The sequence below is a fragment of the Artemia sp. Qi Xiang Cuo genome, chromosome 1 (genome assembly GCF_049724085.1).
Source record: "Artemia sp. Qi Xiang Cuo chromosome 1, ASM4972408v1, whole genome shotgun sequence".
Lineage (NCBI taxonomy): Eukaryota > Metazoa > Arthropoda > Branchiopoda > Anostraca > Artemiidae > Artemia > Artemia sp. Qi Xiang Cuo.
Window position 1 is genome coordinate 28661114 of NC_142794.1, and position 16219 is coordinate 28677332.

A 16219-nucleotide genomic window follows, 5' to 3' on the forward strand; every position below is an offset into this window, starting at 1 on the left:
AGTCATGTATATTCTCAGAAGAAGTAATTTTAAACTCTTGCATTGAAATTGTCCACAGCACTATTGGGAATATTTTATTATCCTTTTTTAAATTTTAGTTCAATTTTGTTGAAAAAAATAAATTTTGTAATTTATCTACTTGGTGTCATACTGGCTAAGCATCTATATCATAATGGTTTATGTAAGTTCTGTAAGTATGATTGCACGTGGACTCTGAACTATGGGACTAAATGCAGTTGACTTAACTAAAGGCAAGCCAAACGTAGTTCTGACAAGGTTTGAAAGTCAATAGCTAACCTCTTTCTCAGTATGGCAAAACGTTTAAAAACTAAAAACATAGCCCATGTCTATAAAACCTGAATATATGCTAATTAGGATTCAATTCCACCCTGTCTCATGGGTCAAAGAACAACTGGATTTTTTTGCCATCATTGCTCGCTGATGCTTCAGAATATATATAAGAAATATATCTATAAAAAATTTACCTTTATTATCCTTCTCAATTGCCTTATAATTTTATACCAATTCTTAAAAAAATTTGTAGATATTCGACAAACCTTTTTAATACCCCTAAGACCGCCTCTGTCAAAACTCCAAAATCCATAAAATAAAGTCCTCATAACATTCGTAGGTCACTACGCACTGACTTTACTCAGTCTCAGGAGCTACAAAAAGTTGACTAGAGTTCAGGAATAAAAACAATCAGAGTAAATGTGGCTACGGAGATTGCAGTGTTTCAAATATTCTGTCGTTCAACTATAGCTTGAAAAAAGCTCAAGGTCCAAACGCAATCATTTTAAAATTTCTTCTGTTTCGTGGATTATTTTTAACCGACCAATCACAAAACATTTTAAAGAATTAAGTTCCTAAACACAAGCTCTGACACAGCAATGCCAAAATTAAACTACCAATTAACTTTCCTAAACTATCTAAAGCATAACTTACTTCTGGCACTGAATGTATTTTTGAAAAAAATATTAGAAATAAAAAACCTTTATTTCTTTAAAAAAAATTTCATTTTTATGAATGGATCGTAGCGAATGGTTAGGCGTTGCCTGAAAAAATTTAAATGTGTTCTAAAATCAAGCAGACAAACAAAAATTTAGATCTCAATTTTGTCTAATACATTGTCAAAATTTGTTCATCTCTAGCTAATCTTACCCAGAACCAATACTTTGATAAATTCGATAATTTCTTCTACTTAAATAGTATTCTGAGCTTTACCCTGATTTAGATATCTGACCAAATCAAATTCTATAGGGTAATTGACATTTTTGTCGGATTTACTCACACCCTCTGTCATTTTATCCATAGAAATTAGCACAACACGATAAATTACTTCAATACAGAAATAAAAGTCTGAAACATATTTTACACTTACTGGACTAAAGATAAACTAATAAAAGCCTCTTCTTAGTAATCTTCATTGATTGTATAACATTCGATATTGGCTCAGTTGGCGATTAAATTTATTCATTGGTAGTATTTTCTATTCGTTTTCAGTTTGAACTAGTATATTCTTTATTTTTGCTTGTCTATAGTTTTAAAGTTGCTCTTTAATTTTTGCTCAATGTTTTTTTTTAGAATGTTTCTTAAATTAATTTATATTCGTTTTAATTGAAAAAGTTTTATTTGTGGTTAATCTTATGGATATTTTTAAATTATTTTCAATGTTTCAACTTATGAATGAAAATGGTGAATTGTAGTTTAAATTCTGGACAAAAATTGAATTTTCAGTAAAAATTTTCGACCAGCAGTAGCTTCGTGAAATAAATTTTTATAGTTCGACTATAGTTTGACAAAAGGAGGAGGAGTGGGATTATTATTCGTATGGATTGAAAACCAGGGTAATTTTTAGTGTTTTGTATGGCTGAAGTTATACTTCACCTCATCCTGTCGATACCTTTGAATATACATGACCCTTAACCAATACTTTTGTTAAACGAATTATTTTATGTCACATTTTGTTGAAAATGTTTGTTTGCTTCTATAAATGCAGGCCAGATTCATTTTTTAAAAAGGGTTCTTTTATGTTTACTTCAAAAAATGACGTCACGAATCAAAATAACCAGGTTTGTTTTCTGAATTTTCAAGTTAATTGTAGTTCCCTTAGTCTTGGAGTTTTACTTCAGCTGTTTTACGTGGCCTGAAAATTCAAAACAAGTCAGAATAAGAAGATAGAATATTTTGAGTCAAAAATGGATATGATCACATTTTTTCCTTCGTTTCTCCTTAGTCTAGTTAACTTACCCTGAAAGTTTCATATCAATTAAAAGAAAACATTGTTTGGTCCATATTGGGGTCTCAAGAACAGATAATACGTGTTTTTTTTGGAAAAATAAATTTTCCTGCAAGGTTCGTCTGTACCAGTATACATGCCCAGGAATTATTAGTAACAGTATACAGAGAATTATAAGTCGATAGGACACGAAAAAAATTAGGGCCTATTTCGGGAATTACGAATCAGCTTAACGATTTTTTTCTTGTATTTTGTCTTTATTGAGGCTCCATTGTCTCTGTCTACATATCCCTTAGGTCTAAGTTATTCTGAGAAAGCGGGGATGTTGACCCAGCTTAAGACGTCACATATCGATGTCAGTAATATCCAAAACAATTTTTGTATTGAGGCCCACCTGGCCATGTCTATGAGCCTTTTAAGCTTTAAATGACTATCAGAGACAAAAGAAGCTTTTAGTTCATTGAGGGGCATCACAAACCATTGTGGCCAAAATTAGCTTCATATTTATTTTCTGGATAGCGTTCCACCTAACCCTGCCATTTTCAAGACGAATTGGGGGGGGGAGTCCCCAAGTTGTTCCTGAGATAGCCATGATGTATTATTTTGATATCTGGGTACGCGTGGCTCATTTCGACTGGGATCATTAAAACACAAAGAATAGACTTAAGTCAAGCTGGGGTCATAATGCCAAAAACTTTAAACAGATTGCCAACCAAAAACTTTAAATTTGGCATCTTTAAAACACAAAGAATAGACTTAAGTCAAGCAGGGGTCATAATGCCAAAAAACTTTAAACAGATTGCCGACCAAAAACTAAAAGTCCTTCCCATGGGCTCCCTGTCCAACAAAAGATTCAAGTTTCACTTAACCTTCCACAGTAATTCCTGAGAGGTTTTACCTCTAAAGCCGTTCAAGAAATATTACAGATAAGCAGCTTGGTCACGTGGCAACACATAGTTATTTGGGTTTACTTTGAAACTTAACCGTGAGTAAATCATAGTTTCGATATGGGTTTATAGTGCACAAATTATTGAGGTGGATTTGAGAAACAATTTCTAGCCCGAATTCTTCAAGCCAGAATTCGTGATTTTCTTGGTCCCCCTACACTCTCCGAAGGTTTCAACATAATACCTCATTTCATTCCAGTGTTATTACAGATTATCTAGTACTGGTGCTTTATAGCGTGATTTGGTTCACCTCACTACTTAGACGAGAAACATCCTCTATAAACAACTATAAATTTAGATAAGCTACGGCTCTTGCCCCACTGACTGCAGGGGTCATGTCAGTCCCGGAGGTAGGTTTTTTAACCTTTCGCTATTTTGAGCAAATAAATATATCATAATTTTGATCAGATGTCTTGGAGGGCTTCATAATATTAGGTACCTAATATGGGCATTGAGAAAAAGGGCGCGTTGACCTTAATCACTTTGAGCTCTTTAAAAGGGCACAAGAAGTTGAAATTTTCTATTGGTTGAGCTCTATAAACATCATGTTTGTATTAAGTGCGTGGTGAAAGGCTCTTTACGTATATAGCGCAACTTGTCATCATAGTACTGACTAGACTGTATAACATACTTTTTATTATGACCGTGCAAATGAAAGGCCCATCCTTTCAAGTGATCTTACTCATTGGATGATCCCAGAGAATCCTATAATAAAATTTCTTCCAAAAATTTCCCCCTCTCTCTCCCACCATGTTCCAAGCCCTGAACTTTGTCGTTTTTCTTGCACCTTTCCGTGCTGCAAATCATACCAAACTATTGATCGCAGTCAAAGAGGGTAATTAGTTCTCAGTACAGCATAAAAATAATAAATAAACTAAAGCTGCTAGACTGTTTAAGCTTACTTGTATTGGTACTTAGCCCAGATACTTTGGCCGATCAGACCTTTCAACTTCAACGAGTGCAGAACTGGAAATTCTTAGTCTCTTATTTGAGTTGAGTGACTATAGGCAAAAAGTTGTCTCATTATTTCTATATTTAGCAGCCTGGTCCTTTAATACAGCAAGACTAGGAAAATAAAAATAACACTGAATGATGCAAATTTAAAAGCCTAGAACTAACGAATAGGGAAACAAAGTGTCTGGTTCATTCCACAATTGAATTTAGAATGTAAGGAACGAATTGAAATAACTCTTTCTTAATGGAATTAACCCAATGTTTCAGCTATGCTTGTTTGGGTCAACAAAATCAACAGTAGCAATGGGTAATGATGAAAGTTATTTGAAACGCACCAGAGAAAGTTCATCCGTAGCAAGGACGGTATGATGTGTGAAAATGTGTGACCACTGCCTACAGCAATTGCAGAAAAAACGAATATTGCGCAAAAAGTTTGAAATCTGATTCTTGCTTGGAATTTATATCAGTAATCCTTGTGTAATAACAGAAGACATGCCTAAATACTACTGTGACTATTGCGATACCTACTTAACCCATGACTCGGTAAGACATAGCTGATGCATTTGTTTTCATTGGAGTCTTGATTACATTAACGAATTAGGCTACAAGAACTTTAGTAGGCTAGCCTATCCTTCTAGGCTATACCTTTGCAATTTGAAGAAGAACTATGTTTTTTTGTGGTAGGTGGCATACCAATATAAGTGTTATTGACAAGGTTTCTTAGAACACCAGGGTAACAGTAGAGCTTTTCTTCCCATCTGAAGTAGGCCTATATGGAGGGTAAAATGCTGGTAAATTTTTACCAAATCATATTATTGACTTAAGTGAATATACCGCTTGATGGTTTTTTGGTAAAGTTCTATGAAATCATATTATTGAGTTAGGACTAAAGTGAATACACCATTCATTGCCTTTTTTTATGCTGATTATGAATATAATAGCCTAAGCATTTCAGTCAATATCTACCAAATCATATTATTGAGTTGGACCAGTAGTAACCATCGATGCCTTTTATGATGATTATGAATATAATAAGCATTTATATCTGAAATGAATTTCCCCCCCCCCCTATATATATGCCAATTCAGGGTTAGGTTAGGTATAGCCTATATAGGGGGGGGGGGGTTAAAATTAATTTCTGATAGAAATGCTTATTATATTCGTAATCAGCATAAAAAAAAGGTCATTGAAGGGTGTATTAACTTTTTTCCTAACTCAATAATATGATTTGGTAGATATTGACCAGCATTTCTATTGAAATGAATTCAGCTAGTAAAGTTCTATTAAACATATTATTATTAATAGAATACACCATTTGATACCTTTTATGCTGATTATGAATATAATAAGCATTTCTATTTGAAATGAATTTAAGCTCCCCCTTGTATATGCCAATTCAGGGTTAGGTTAGGTATAGCCTATATAGAGGGGGGGGCTGAAATTCATTTCCGAATTAGAAATGCCTATTATATTTAGTAAGTCTTCAGAAACAACAGCATCAAATGGTGTATTCACTTTAGTCCTAACTCAATAATATGATTTTGTAGAACTTTACTTTCAGCCCCCCCCCCCCTATATATGCCAATTAAGGGTTAGGTTAGGTATATCCGATATAGGGGGGGGGGGCGGTAAATCATTTCCCAAAGAAACGCTTATTATATTTATAATCAGCATAAAAAAGGCATCAAATAGTGTATTCACTTTATTACTAACTCAATAATATGATTTTGTAGAACTTTACCAGTTTTTTTTATGCTCTTTACAATATAATAATCATTTTTGTCAGAAATGAATTTTAGCCCCCACCCCCCTAATGTGTAAATATAGCCTATACCCTGAATTGGTATAAATAGGGGTGGGGGTAAAATTCATTTCCAACAAAAATGATTATTATATTTGGAGAGAGCATAAAAAAAGGCATTCAGTGGTATGTTTACTTTATTTGTAAGTCAATAATATGATTTGGTAAAAATTTAGACCTACCAAAATGCCTAGTAGGCTAGTTGCACACCTAAACAGCTAAACTAGCCTACTGTAGAATATCTGGTAAATTTTGTGGCAATTTGATTAATTACATAGCCTAGGACAAATTGAACATGGTACTCAATGCCTTTTCTATACTCTTTCATTTAGACAGAGTTATTTTCACAACCAAAGAATCCAGTAAACCCATTTTGATAGAGAATAGCCTATAGCCTAATCTTTAAATTTACTGATTATTGAAATAGTAAGAAGTAGACCTAGGCTGCCTTTAGAATCAGTATTTCATCTTAAAGCCAGATATAACATTTATCTCTGTCACAAAATTAGTTAAATTTACAGTTTCCAGATATTTTTTTGGTAAAATTCTACTTTAGCTACTTTTAGCTATCTTGGAAAGCAGTTAGGTTATGAAAATGAAACTTTCAGGGATGGGTCTACAGACAAAAGTGTGTCATGGAAAGGTATTTTGAACTACCTACCTCCACTCCTTCTCTCTCTAGAGGGTCCTGAAATTTGCCTACATGACAGGTCTATATCCTATTGAAATTTTGACAAAAAAATATTTACCTTAATTTTTAGTCATAGTTTCTTTTATTCTGGCTCTAGTTCTGAAAATATATGTCTTGTTATTTGAGTATAATTTTAAGCCATATCAATGTTTTTTTTCAAAATTTAGGAAATGTATTTTCAAATCTTTAAAACCTTATAAGTTGGGATTGAACAAAGTTGTGAAGCTGAAAACAATTTTGTTGTACTATATTCAAGCAGAAGATATATTTTGCAAGGTTTCATTTTTATAAAACACAGATTCTTAAAGGCCAGGACCCTCTAGAGAGAGAAGGAGGGGGGGTAGGTACTTCAAAATACCTTCCTGGGACATACTTTATACTGTAGAACCCTCCTTGAATATTCTATTGCCACTACCTCAGTTTTCTCCAAGATAGCCAAAAGTAGCTAAAGTAGAATTTTACCTTTTTTTTTTCTAGGATGAAAGCAAATGCATAATTTGATGCCTTTTCTTATGCTCTTTCACAGTTCAATGATGATTTCTGGGAAAATCTCATATTGGGTCCTTAATGGGGCCCCAAAAGGTAAAAAAGTCCATAGTAACCAAAAGTTTACCCACACATTTCTGACAAAAACTGTCTGATGAGAAAAAATTGCCATTTGCAGATGGTTTTGTAATGGTAATTATTATATTTATTAGCCTTAATAGTAAAATGTTATTTTGAAAAATAGATAGCTGTAATTTTGAAAATGAGCCTGAAAACTCTCAAAAATGACATCATAGCAAAACTGGCATTGTTTTTAGAGGTTTCTAGCTCTTTTTAAAAATTCCTGCAATTTTATTCTCAAAATAACATTTTAGTGTTAAGACTAAAAAAAGTAACAAATACCTTTCCTGAATCAACTACAAATGGCAATTTTTTTCTCACTAATCTGTTTTTTTAGAACCATATTTTTAAACTTTTGGTTACTGTAAGATCTTTTTAGGTCTTTAAGGGATAACAATATTGTTTACCCTAAAACCAATTACGGAATTATGAAATAGTATCTTTGGTAGTATGAACCAACTGTTGATTAGAAATTGTTTTAAGGACAAAAGAAATATTGGAAATCCACATGATTATCAAACTTATGTATACATCTTGAGGTTATATCTGGCCCTATTAAGGGTGACTAGAATGCAATTGCAGTGGTAGTGAATATTACATTTAGAAAGAACATTGACTAGGGAATTGAATAGTATTTTTCTTTTTTCTCTCTGATTTCTGTCCTATGAAGTAAATTTACTGGACTCCCTGGAGACACCCCTAAGCTATTAATTTTTTTTCATATTGACTTTGTTTAGTAGTATTTACCAAATCGATAATGAGAAATAAGCACAGAAAATAATGCAAGCCCAAAACATCAGAAAATGTTGCATATTGCCTGGGGCCATAACAAGACATTAGAGGGAGCAGGCTGGGCCTCTTCAGTACTAAATAATATAAGGTAAAAACCCTTACTTCAATTGACGTGGGAAATTTCTATTAGTTTGAATTTCTTAGCTTCTTCCAGTTTAACTGCATCCTGGTGACTCTTGCCCTAAGGCTTGGATAATGCCTAAGCCCAGGCTGTTCACAAAAGCTTACTGATTCTGATGGTTTATATGTTGTTGTTTTTAACTCATTTCTCATAAACTGTTGATTCTGAAAGGTTATTTTCCAATTATACTTATTTATATAATAAAAAAAAATCCCAACAATATCAGCAGTTTCATTTATACCTTGTATCTATGTCCAAGTGTTTGGGAGGGGCCAGGCTATATCTGCTAAATATTTATGTCTTGGGCCACATAATCAAACAAGTTTTTCTACTGCATATTTCCTCCAGATGACTTGATTAATATTTTGATTTAAATTTTTTTGCTTTATCTCTTTTTTATTAAAGTGGAAATGATGCTATAGCCTTAAATCTGATCCTCAACTTTTATTTTTGGTAACTTATGTTTGTCTGACTTAGTTACTCATTGTAGAGCCCAAGATATCATTTGGACTATTACCAAAGAGTGCAAGCTTTATTATGATACAGAAAGCTGAACAGTGAAAGCTTTATTATGATACAGAAATTATACTAAATTTAAATGGGTGGATTAAAAGGAAAATATGTTAAAAGAAATTAGTGCTGTCATAAAATACTGAAACTAAATTGACTGTCACAAGGTTTTATATATTAAAATATTTTCCCCTTCAAGTTTGACTCATTTGAGAAGCATCTTGGTTTCTCTTTAATTAAAACAAAATATGTAGAAAAATTGTGCTTCTTATTATCAAAAAGAAGAATGCAAATTTAACTACATTGATAAACCAGCTTTAAAAAAAGAGTAATCAATATTTTGGGAATTCCACCTTTTGCCAAACAGATCATGGTAACAAACTGCAAGTAAGAAGCAACTCAGCCCAATAATAACCAAATGATAAAAAATGGGATTTTCATAACAAAAGATAGATAAAAACAATTGGCTTTTTAAGATGTTTAATGTTAACTGTTAAAAGCTACACGCCTGAGAAAATTTGCCTGATTTTTGAAAAGGGGGAAACAACCCAAAAAGTCAACAGATCTTAGTGAAAATCATATCATCCAGAAAAACATATAAGAGAACCCTACTGTCAAGGTTCGAAATTCCTACCAGCAATAATGTTGAATTCATCTATAATGTTTTTGCCAGAAGAAAGAGCACAGGTGGATGTTTATTTTTTGTTTGTTATTTTGTTTTTCCAAGGGGTGGGTGTATGGAGCCAATGGCCCTAGAAGATCAGGAGAGGGCACACTTTGATGGAAATCAAAGGCTCTAGTGCCCTTTTTAAGTGACTGAAACAAATGAAGGGCAACTAGCTCCTCTCCCACTCCCCCTTTTCCCCTAAAGACATGTGATCAACATTTTGGAGATAACAATTTGATTCAGCATAATTGAAAGTTCTAATAACTATGCCTTTGGGGATAACATGGGGAGTGCCCATGCTTCATAAAACACCATGGGTTTCGGCTATTCTACTTCTAGCATCTTCACTGCACCCACCATTTTTACTAGTAATACTACTGAGGTGAGTGAAGCTACCCACTTGATTGATCTTTCTTTTACCCAACATCACCCCTTCGCCTTGAGCCACTTGATATTCCTTGTCTTTCTGACTTAATCTTCTTGACAATTATTATCAAACCTATTCTTGTACCCTGAACAACCTTTATAAGTTCATTCATTTTGCTAACGTTTTCATCTAGGATGCTTAAACCATCAGCATAATATAAATCTGGGAGGGTTTTGCTTCCCCATTTGATTCCATGTTCTCCCATTGCCTTTGCTATACTCCTTAGAACAAAGTCCATAAAATGATCCATATGAATGAGAGTAGAATGCAACCATGTTTAACTCCTGATTTAATATGAAACCAGGTACTAACCTCATTTCCTACCTTAACTGCATCAATGTTTTTCTTGTACATTACACTAATCACTTTAATGTATTTATCTGGTATATTATACAAGGATAAGACCTTTGATAAGGCTCTTCTATCAGCTGAATAAAATGCTTGCTCACAATCTATAAAACTTATGACTTAAGGCATTTGATTACTCAGACACTTTTCAATTTAAGAGGGAAAATTTGGTAGATGCATCCTCTAACCTTCCTAAACTACACTGTTTCTCTCTTAAAACTTTATCTACAGCATCTCTAAGTCTAAAGAGTATTATCATACTAAGTAATCTGCTACCTCCAGAAACCTGGTTAATGTCTCTATAATTACCAAACTCAATCGTCTTCACCTTTCATATGGAGGGTTTAATTAGAGATTTTCTAAAATTATTAGCTACCTCCCCTTTTTCTGAAATCATATCCATAATCTTCAGTAACTTATTTCTAACCTCAAAACTACCATATTTCAAAAAGTCATTTACCACACTATCAGCACCTGGGTCCTTAAGTTTCAGATTTTAATTTTTTTTGTTCTGGAAAACCTACATAGTTTTGAATTGTATTTTGAACCTAATGCAATCTTAGATTGTATCAAATATTTGTGGTAACAAAGTGTAAGTAAAGAGTAATGTGGCTAGATAGTAACCAAAACTCTAAGAAACAGAGTCTTGATAACAGTAGATACATCAAAAGAATTGAATTTTGATGCTTGTTCAAAATATGAATTTCATCAAGTTTAATGTTACCCATCAAAAGTTACAAGCCTGAGAAAATTTGCCCAATTTTTGAAAAAGAAGGAAACCCCCCAAAACATCAATTGATCTTAATGAAAATCATGCCATCAGATTCATCATACTAGAGAACCCTGATGTAGAGGTTTTAAGATTCTATGTACAAAAATATGGACTTCTGCATTTTTTGCTAGATGAAAGGTCATAGATGTGTGTTTGTTTGTTTTTCCCAGGGATGATCATAGAAGATTGAGACAGGGCTAAGTTGATCAGAAATCTAGAAGTTCTAGTGCTGTTTTTAAGTGACCAAAAATATTGGAGGGCAGCTAATCCCCCTCCAATGCCCCTTTCCTCAAACCTGTCTCATCGAAATTTTGAGATAGCCATTTTGTTCAGCATAGTCAAAAGGTCCCCCCACAACCCCAGGGGGAAGGGCTGCAAGCTATGGACCGTGCATATTGTTTGCATATAGCATTGGCTTTTGGGAAGTTTACAGATATATTTTGGGGGGTTCTGTGGGGGAGGGATCTTTTTGAGAGGGAAAATTTTCTGGGGTTGGACTTTTTAGAGGGAATTTTACAACAGGGGGAATTTTGCCAGAATTTGTATACAAAATTTACTCATTTTCCACAGGAGAAAAATTCCTCTAGGGAATTATCACCAGGAAAAAACAAATAAAAAGAAAACAAACTTAATCAATAAAACAAATTACTTAAACTAAAATCATGAAATAAATTTTGAAAGTCTAAGCATCCTCATCTCACACAAGTTCAACCAAGACTGTTTATGCTGCTAGAACACTATCCAGGAGTTTGACTCAATGATGAAGGGAAAGGGTTTAGCAGTGAGAAAGCAATTTATGAGATAAAAAAAATAATTGGACAATAATATTGCCAGTGAAAATGAAAAACTATAGGCCTAATCGATCAAATTCCAGAGCAATGGTTCCATGTAGATTAATTTGCTGGAATACTAAATTCATGTTTTGCTTTTTGGAATGTAAATGATCTTTGCTGTGTCTTTGGTTCTATGATGAGTATGGATGCAACTAAGATTTCCTGAGTTTTCCTAATATAGTCTTAGTATCATTATCCGCTTACTTCACATGATTCAAAAAATTAGAGTTAGTAGTTAAGGCTATATACTACTACCACTACTACTATCAACAATTCACCACAGCACAAAGTTGCCTGAGGCCAACATAGCTATTTATGCTCCTCCTCCATCCCAATGAAAAGTATATAGGGCACTTAATATATTGAAAAATTGAATCTTGCAGATGAAATAAATGGATGATGTAAATTAAGTAAAAAATTATCCAGAAAATGGATCTTATGAAGAATTTTTGTCAAGTTTATGTGTCTATATGGAACAAAAACAGAAAACTTCTGAAAAAAGTAACTTGAAGCAAAACAGAATGAGCTGTAAAAAGAAATCCTCTGAAGGTTAGTCTAATTAGCTCCCTAAGGAAATTGGGCCTTTTTTTATCGAAGAAGCCATTTTCCAAAGAGTAAGACCGCAGATTTTTTGAACAAAAGGTTTCAATTCTTCTCTATACTAGTAAGTATGAATTAGTGAATGTTTACATTTTTCTTGGTTGTATATTCAAGTAGGATACAATTTTACAGATCTATTGTACAACTCTTTGGTCTAGCTTTCTTTTTTTTTCTTTGAAATAGAGGCTATTGTGTGTTAGCTCTTTTCTGTTCTCAACAAAATGTATGGATGTGCAAAAATCCCAAAGTGTAAGAAATTTAAGTTTCCAAACAAATATCTTGCTTCGAAAGTTAATTAGAAAAAATTTATACATATATATGAAATATTTTGTTGCAGCCATCTGTCAGGAAGACTCACTGCAGTGGAAGGAAACACAAAGAAAATGTAAAATTTTTCTATCAGAAGTGGATGGAAGACCAAGCTCAACAGCTTATTGATGCCACAAGTAAGTTTTAGGTATCTGTTGAGAATAAGCTAGTAATCTACCCACCAAGACTGTCATTTCTAATGTTCAAATAAATGCTACTAAATTATTTATTTGTTATTGACAGAAAAATGGCCAAATTTTGTGGGCTGGGTCAAGAGCATTCTGTTTCGAAGTTAAGCTCCCCGTACTAAATTTACTAAGAGCACTACATCTTATTTGAACATTATTGGCATTTCAAAGTAAACCAAGGTTTAGCAGTGTTGACAGTTTTTTCACATGATCTGGAATAGACTGATTTTCCAGATAAAGTAAAATCCCAGTTCTGTTAGTGCCTCAACAGTATATCAAATTACCCAAATGTTTTAAGCTTGGTCATTTATCTTCAATAAGCTTGATATATAGTATATATATATATATATATATATATATATATATATATATATATATATATATATATATATATATATATATATATAAATATATACATATATAATATATATATATATATATATATATATATATATATATATATATACATATATATACATATAGAAATATAGACATACATAGATATATATATATATATATACATAGATATATATAGAGATATATATATACATATATACACATATACATATATACGGATAGATATATATATATATATATATATATACGGATACACATATACACACATAGATATGCATATATACATATAGAGACATATAGATAGACATAGATATATAGATATATATATATACACATGTATATATATATATATATGTATATACACACATGTATGTACATATATATATAGATACAGATAGATATATATATATATATACAGATGCACATATAGATATATATACATATAGAGATATATATATATACATATATATATGTATATGCATGTATCTGCATGTATATAGAGATATGTATATATACTACATTCAAATGGTAGTACCAGGAGACAGTGGAGTGATTATGTCAAAATTTTGAGGGGGGGGGGCAAAATTGGAGCCAATTTTCCCAATTCAAGTGGATCTGAAAAATTAGCCATATAGTACCATAAAGGCAAAGGTTTACTAAAGAAAACTGATCTTTTTCTGTGGATGCTCAAAATAAGTAGGCCTAACTTAGTTGTGACAAGATTTAGTTGTGATAGGTTGTGACAAGGGGGGCAAACTATGTCCATGCCAGGGGACCAAGCATTGCTTGGTGAAAAGAAAGACAGTTTGTTAAATTTCTTTTGCACAACAACTTCTCTTTCATTTTATTTGGCAAATCTTTTATCTTTCTTTTGCTAACAAATTATTCTATACTAGCGACAATCAAGTCAAATTTTAATCCAAATTTCAAAAAGCACATTACAATTTAATTTATTGTCAATAGTATAGAACAATTTGTTGGTATAAATATGTGTTTTTTTTGTTTTGTTTTTTATTGAAAGTTTGTTTTGTCCCCTTCCCTCCTTGAAGAAATAGTTGAAAACTGGAGTCTTTAGTAACATGCTTGTTTTGCCACATCTTAAAAGCCTAAAATACACTCCTAGTTTGAAGAGGACCTCATTAATATTAATAGACAGAACCCATAGGCATTCTCTTCTTTTCCCTGTAAATTGTATCTCTTTTAACTAGTTTCTTTTTTGTTACTTTTCTCAGTATGTAGTGATTTATACACTCGCTTTTTTATAAGTTGTTTCTTATAACCATTCTTTTTGTTTTATCTGCTGCCTATAAAGCTGGAAAAATATCTTTGAAACCTGGTGCTGCAATACCACCACCCACTGGACTTGCTGGACGTAAGTTTAAACCTTCTTGGTTTTCTGTATATCATTGCACTAATTTATAATTCAATAGTGAGGCCTAAAATAACTACTGAAAAGAGCTACTGTACTGCTAGGCATTTTTCTAGATTTGATAAATCTGTTGATTCTGTGTTTAACTTAATTGGTGAATTAGTGTTCAAAAAGTAGACTGTACTTCTTTTTGAATATCACCAAATTTAAATAAAAGAATTCATCAAGAAAAAAACCGCTGTCGTGCAAGAGAAGTAGCCTATAGCATTGGGAGAAGAATTAAACTGACCACTTACTTCTTTCCCCTACTGGGTTTACTGGTCTAACCCCCTCCTCTCCACTTTTCAGACATTGCAACATAGGTAATGAAACAACTGACCATTACCTATTTGAAGGTAATATGTGGACGCGTGCACAGCTTATCTTTGAGAGTAAATCGTTAAAGTGCTTTGAACACCACAAAATTCCAACATCAGTCAATAGCCTGGCTGACTTATACTGCACAATGAGTACTAAATTCGAAATACATACCTTGATCATTTAGTTCGTGGGATCGAAAGAGCTACTGCAAGACAAATAATCCAAGCCAAGCCATCTCAAGACAAACGACTAGCAACCACCCTTAATAGTCCAACGCATATACTACTACTACTACTAATAACTCACCACATCACCCATCTGCCTGAGGCCAACACAGCTACGCACGCTCCTCCTTCATCCCAATATATTCAAAGCCTCCCTTTTTACACCCTCCCACGAAGTTCCCATTTCCTTTAAATCTTTCTTTATGACGTCTTCCCAACCCAGACGGGGACGACCTGCTTTCCTTTTAGCCCTAGACGGTTGGCCAAAAAGAACAATCTTCGGCAATCTGTCACCCTTCATCCGCACAACGTGCCCTAGCCACCTCAACCTTTCTTTCATTATAGCCATAGAGAGCGGTATTGAACCACATTTTTTCCTATTGTTTGAAATACAGTCAGTAAGCCGGGTACCCAGAAAAATCCTTAAGCAATTTCTCTGGGAAACATATAGCAAATCTTCGTCCGCTCTTAGGAGCGTCCATGCTTCAGAGCCATATTTGACCACTGTCATCACTGTAGCTTCTAATATTCTAATCTTGGTGTGCATAATTATCTTCCTATTCTTCCAGACTTTTTTATAACTGTGAAAAAAGACCATGAGCCTTGGCTATTCTACTTTTAACATCTTCACTGCTCCCAACATCTTTACTAATAATACTACCAAGGTAAGTGAAGCTGTCCATCCGATCAATCTTTTCATCACCCAACGTCACCTTTTCATCTTCACTTATTCCTAGCCTTAGTAACTTAGTCTTCTTAACATTAATTTTCAAACCTAGTCTAACACCCTGAACACGCAAAGCCTCTGAAAGTCGACTAATTTTGCTCAAAATTTCATCTAGAATACTTAAATCATCACCATAATCTAAGACCAGGAGACTTCTGCCTTCCCATTGGATTGCGTGGTCTCCCATTGTCTTTCCTGTGCTCCTTAAAACAAAGTCCATCAAAATAATCCATATAAAGGGGGATAGAACACAACCCTGCCTAACTCCTGATTCAATATAAAACCAGCTTCTAACCACACTGTCAATCTTAACCGCAGCAGTGTTATTCATGTACATAGCACTAAGCACTTTAATATATTTGTCTGGCATGCCATAC

At 33.3% G+C, this 16219-nt stretch overlaps 1 protein-coding gene across 1 annotated transcript in view; it reads left to right on the forward strand.

Moving 5' to 3' along the window:
• Positions 1-4555: 4555 nt before the first annotated feature.
• Positions 4556-16219, forward strand: part of LOC148956178 (U1 small nuclear ribonucleoprotein C-like) — a 29548-nt gene continuing 17884 nt past the window's right edge. Inside the window, exons 1-3 of the mRNA XM_089094352.1 lie at positions 4556-4683; positions 12646-12754; positions 14460-14534. Of these exons, the coding sequence (XP_088950478.1) occupies positions 4633-4683; positions 12646-12754; positions 14460-14534 (235 nt within the window). The 5' untranslated portion in view covers positions 4556-4632. The remainder of the gene's footprint in view (positions 4684-12645; positions 12755-14459; positions 14535-16219) is intronic.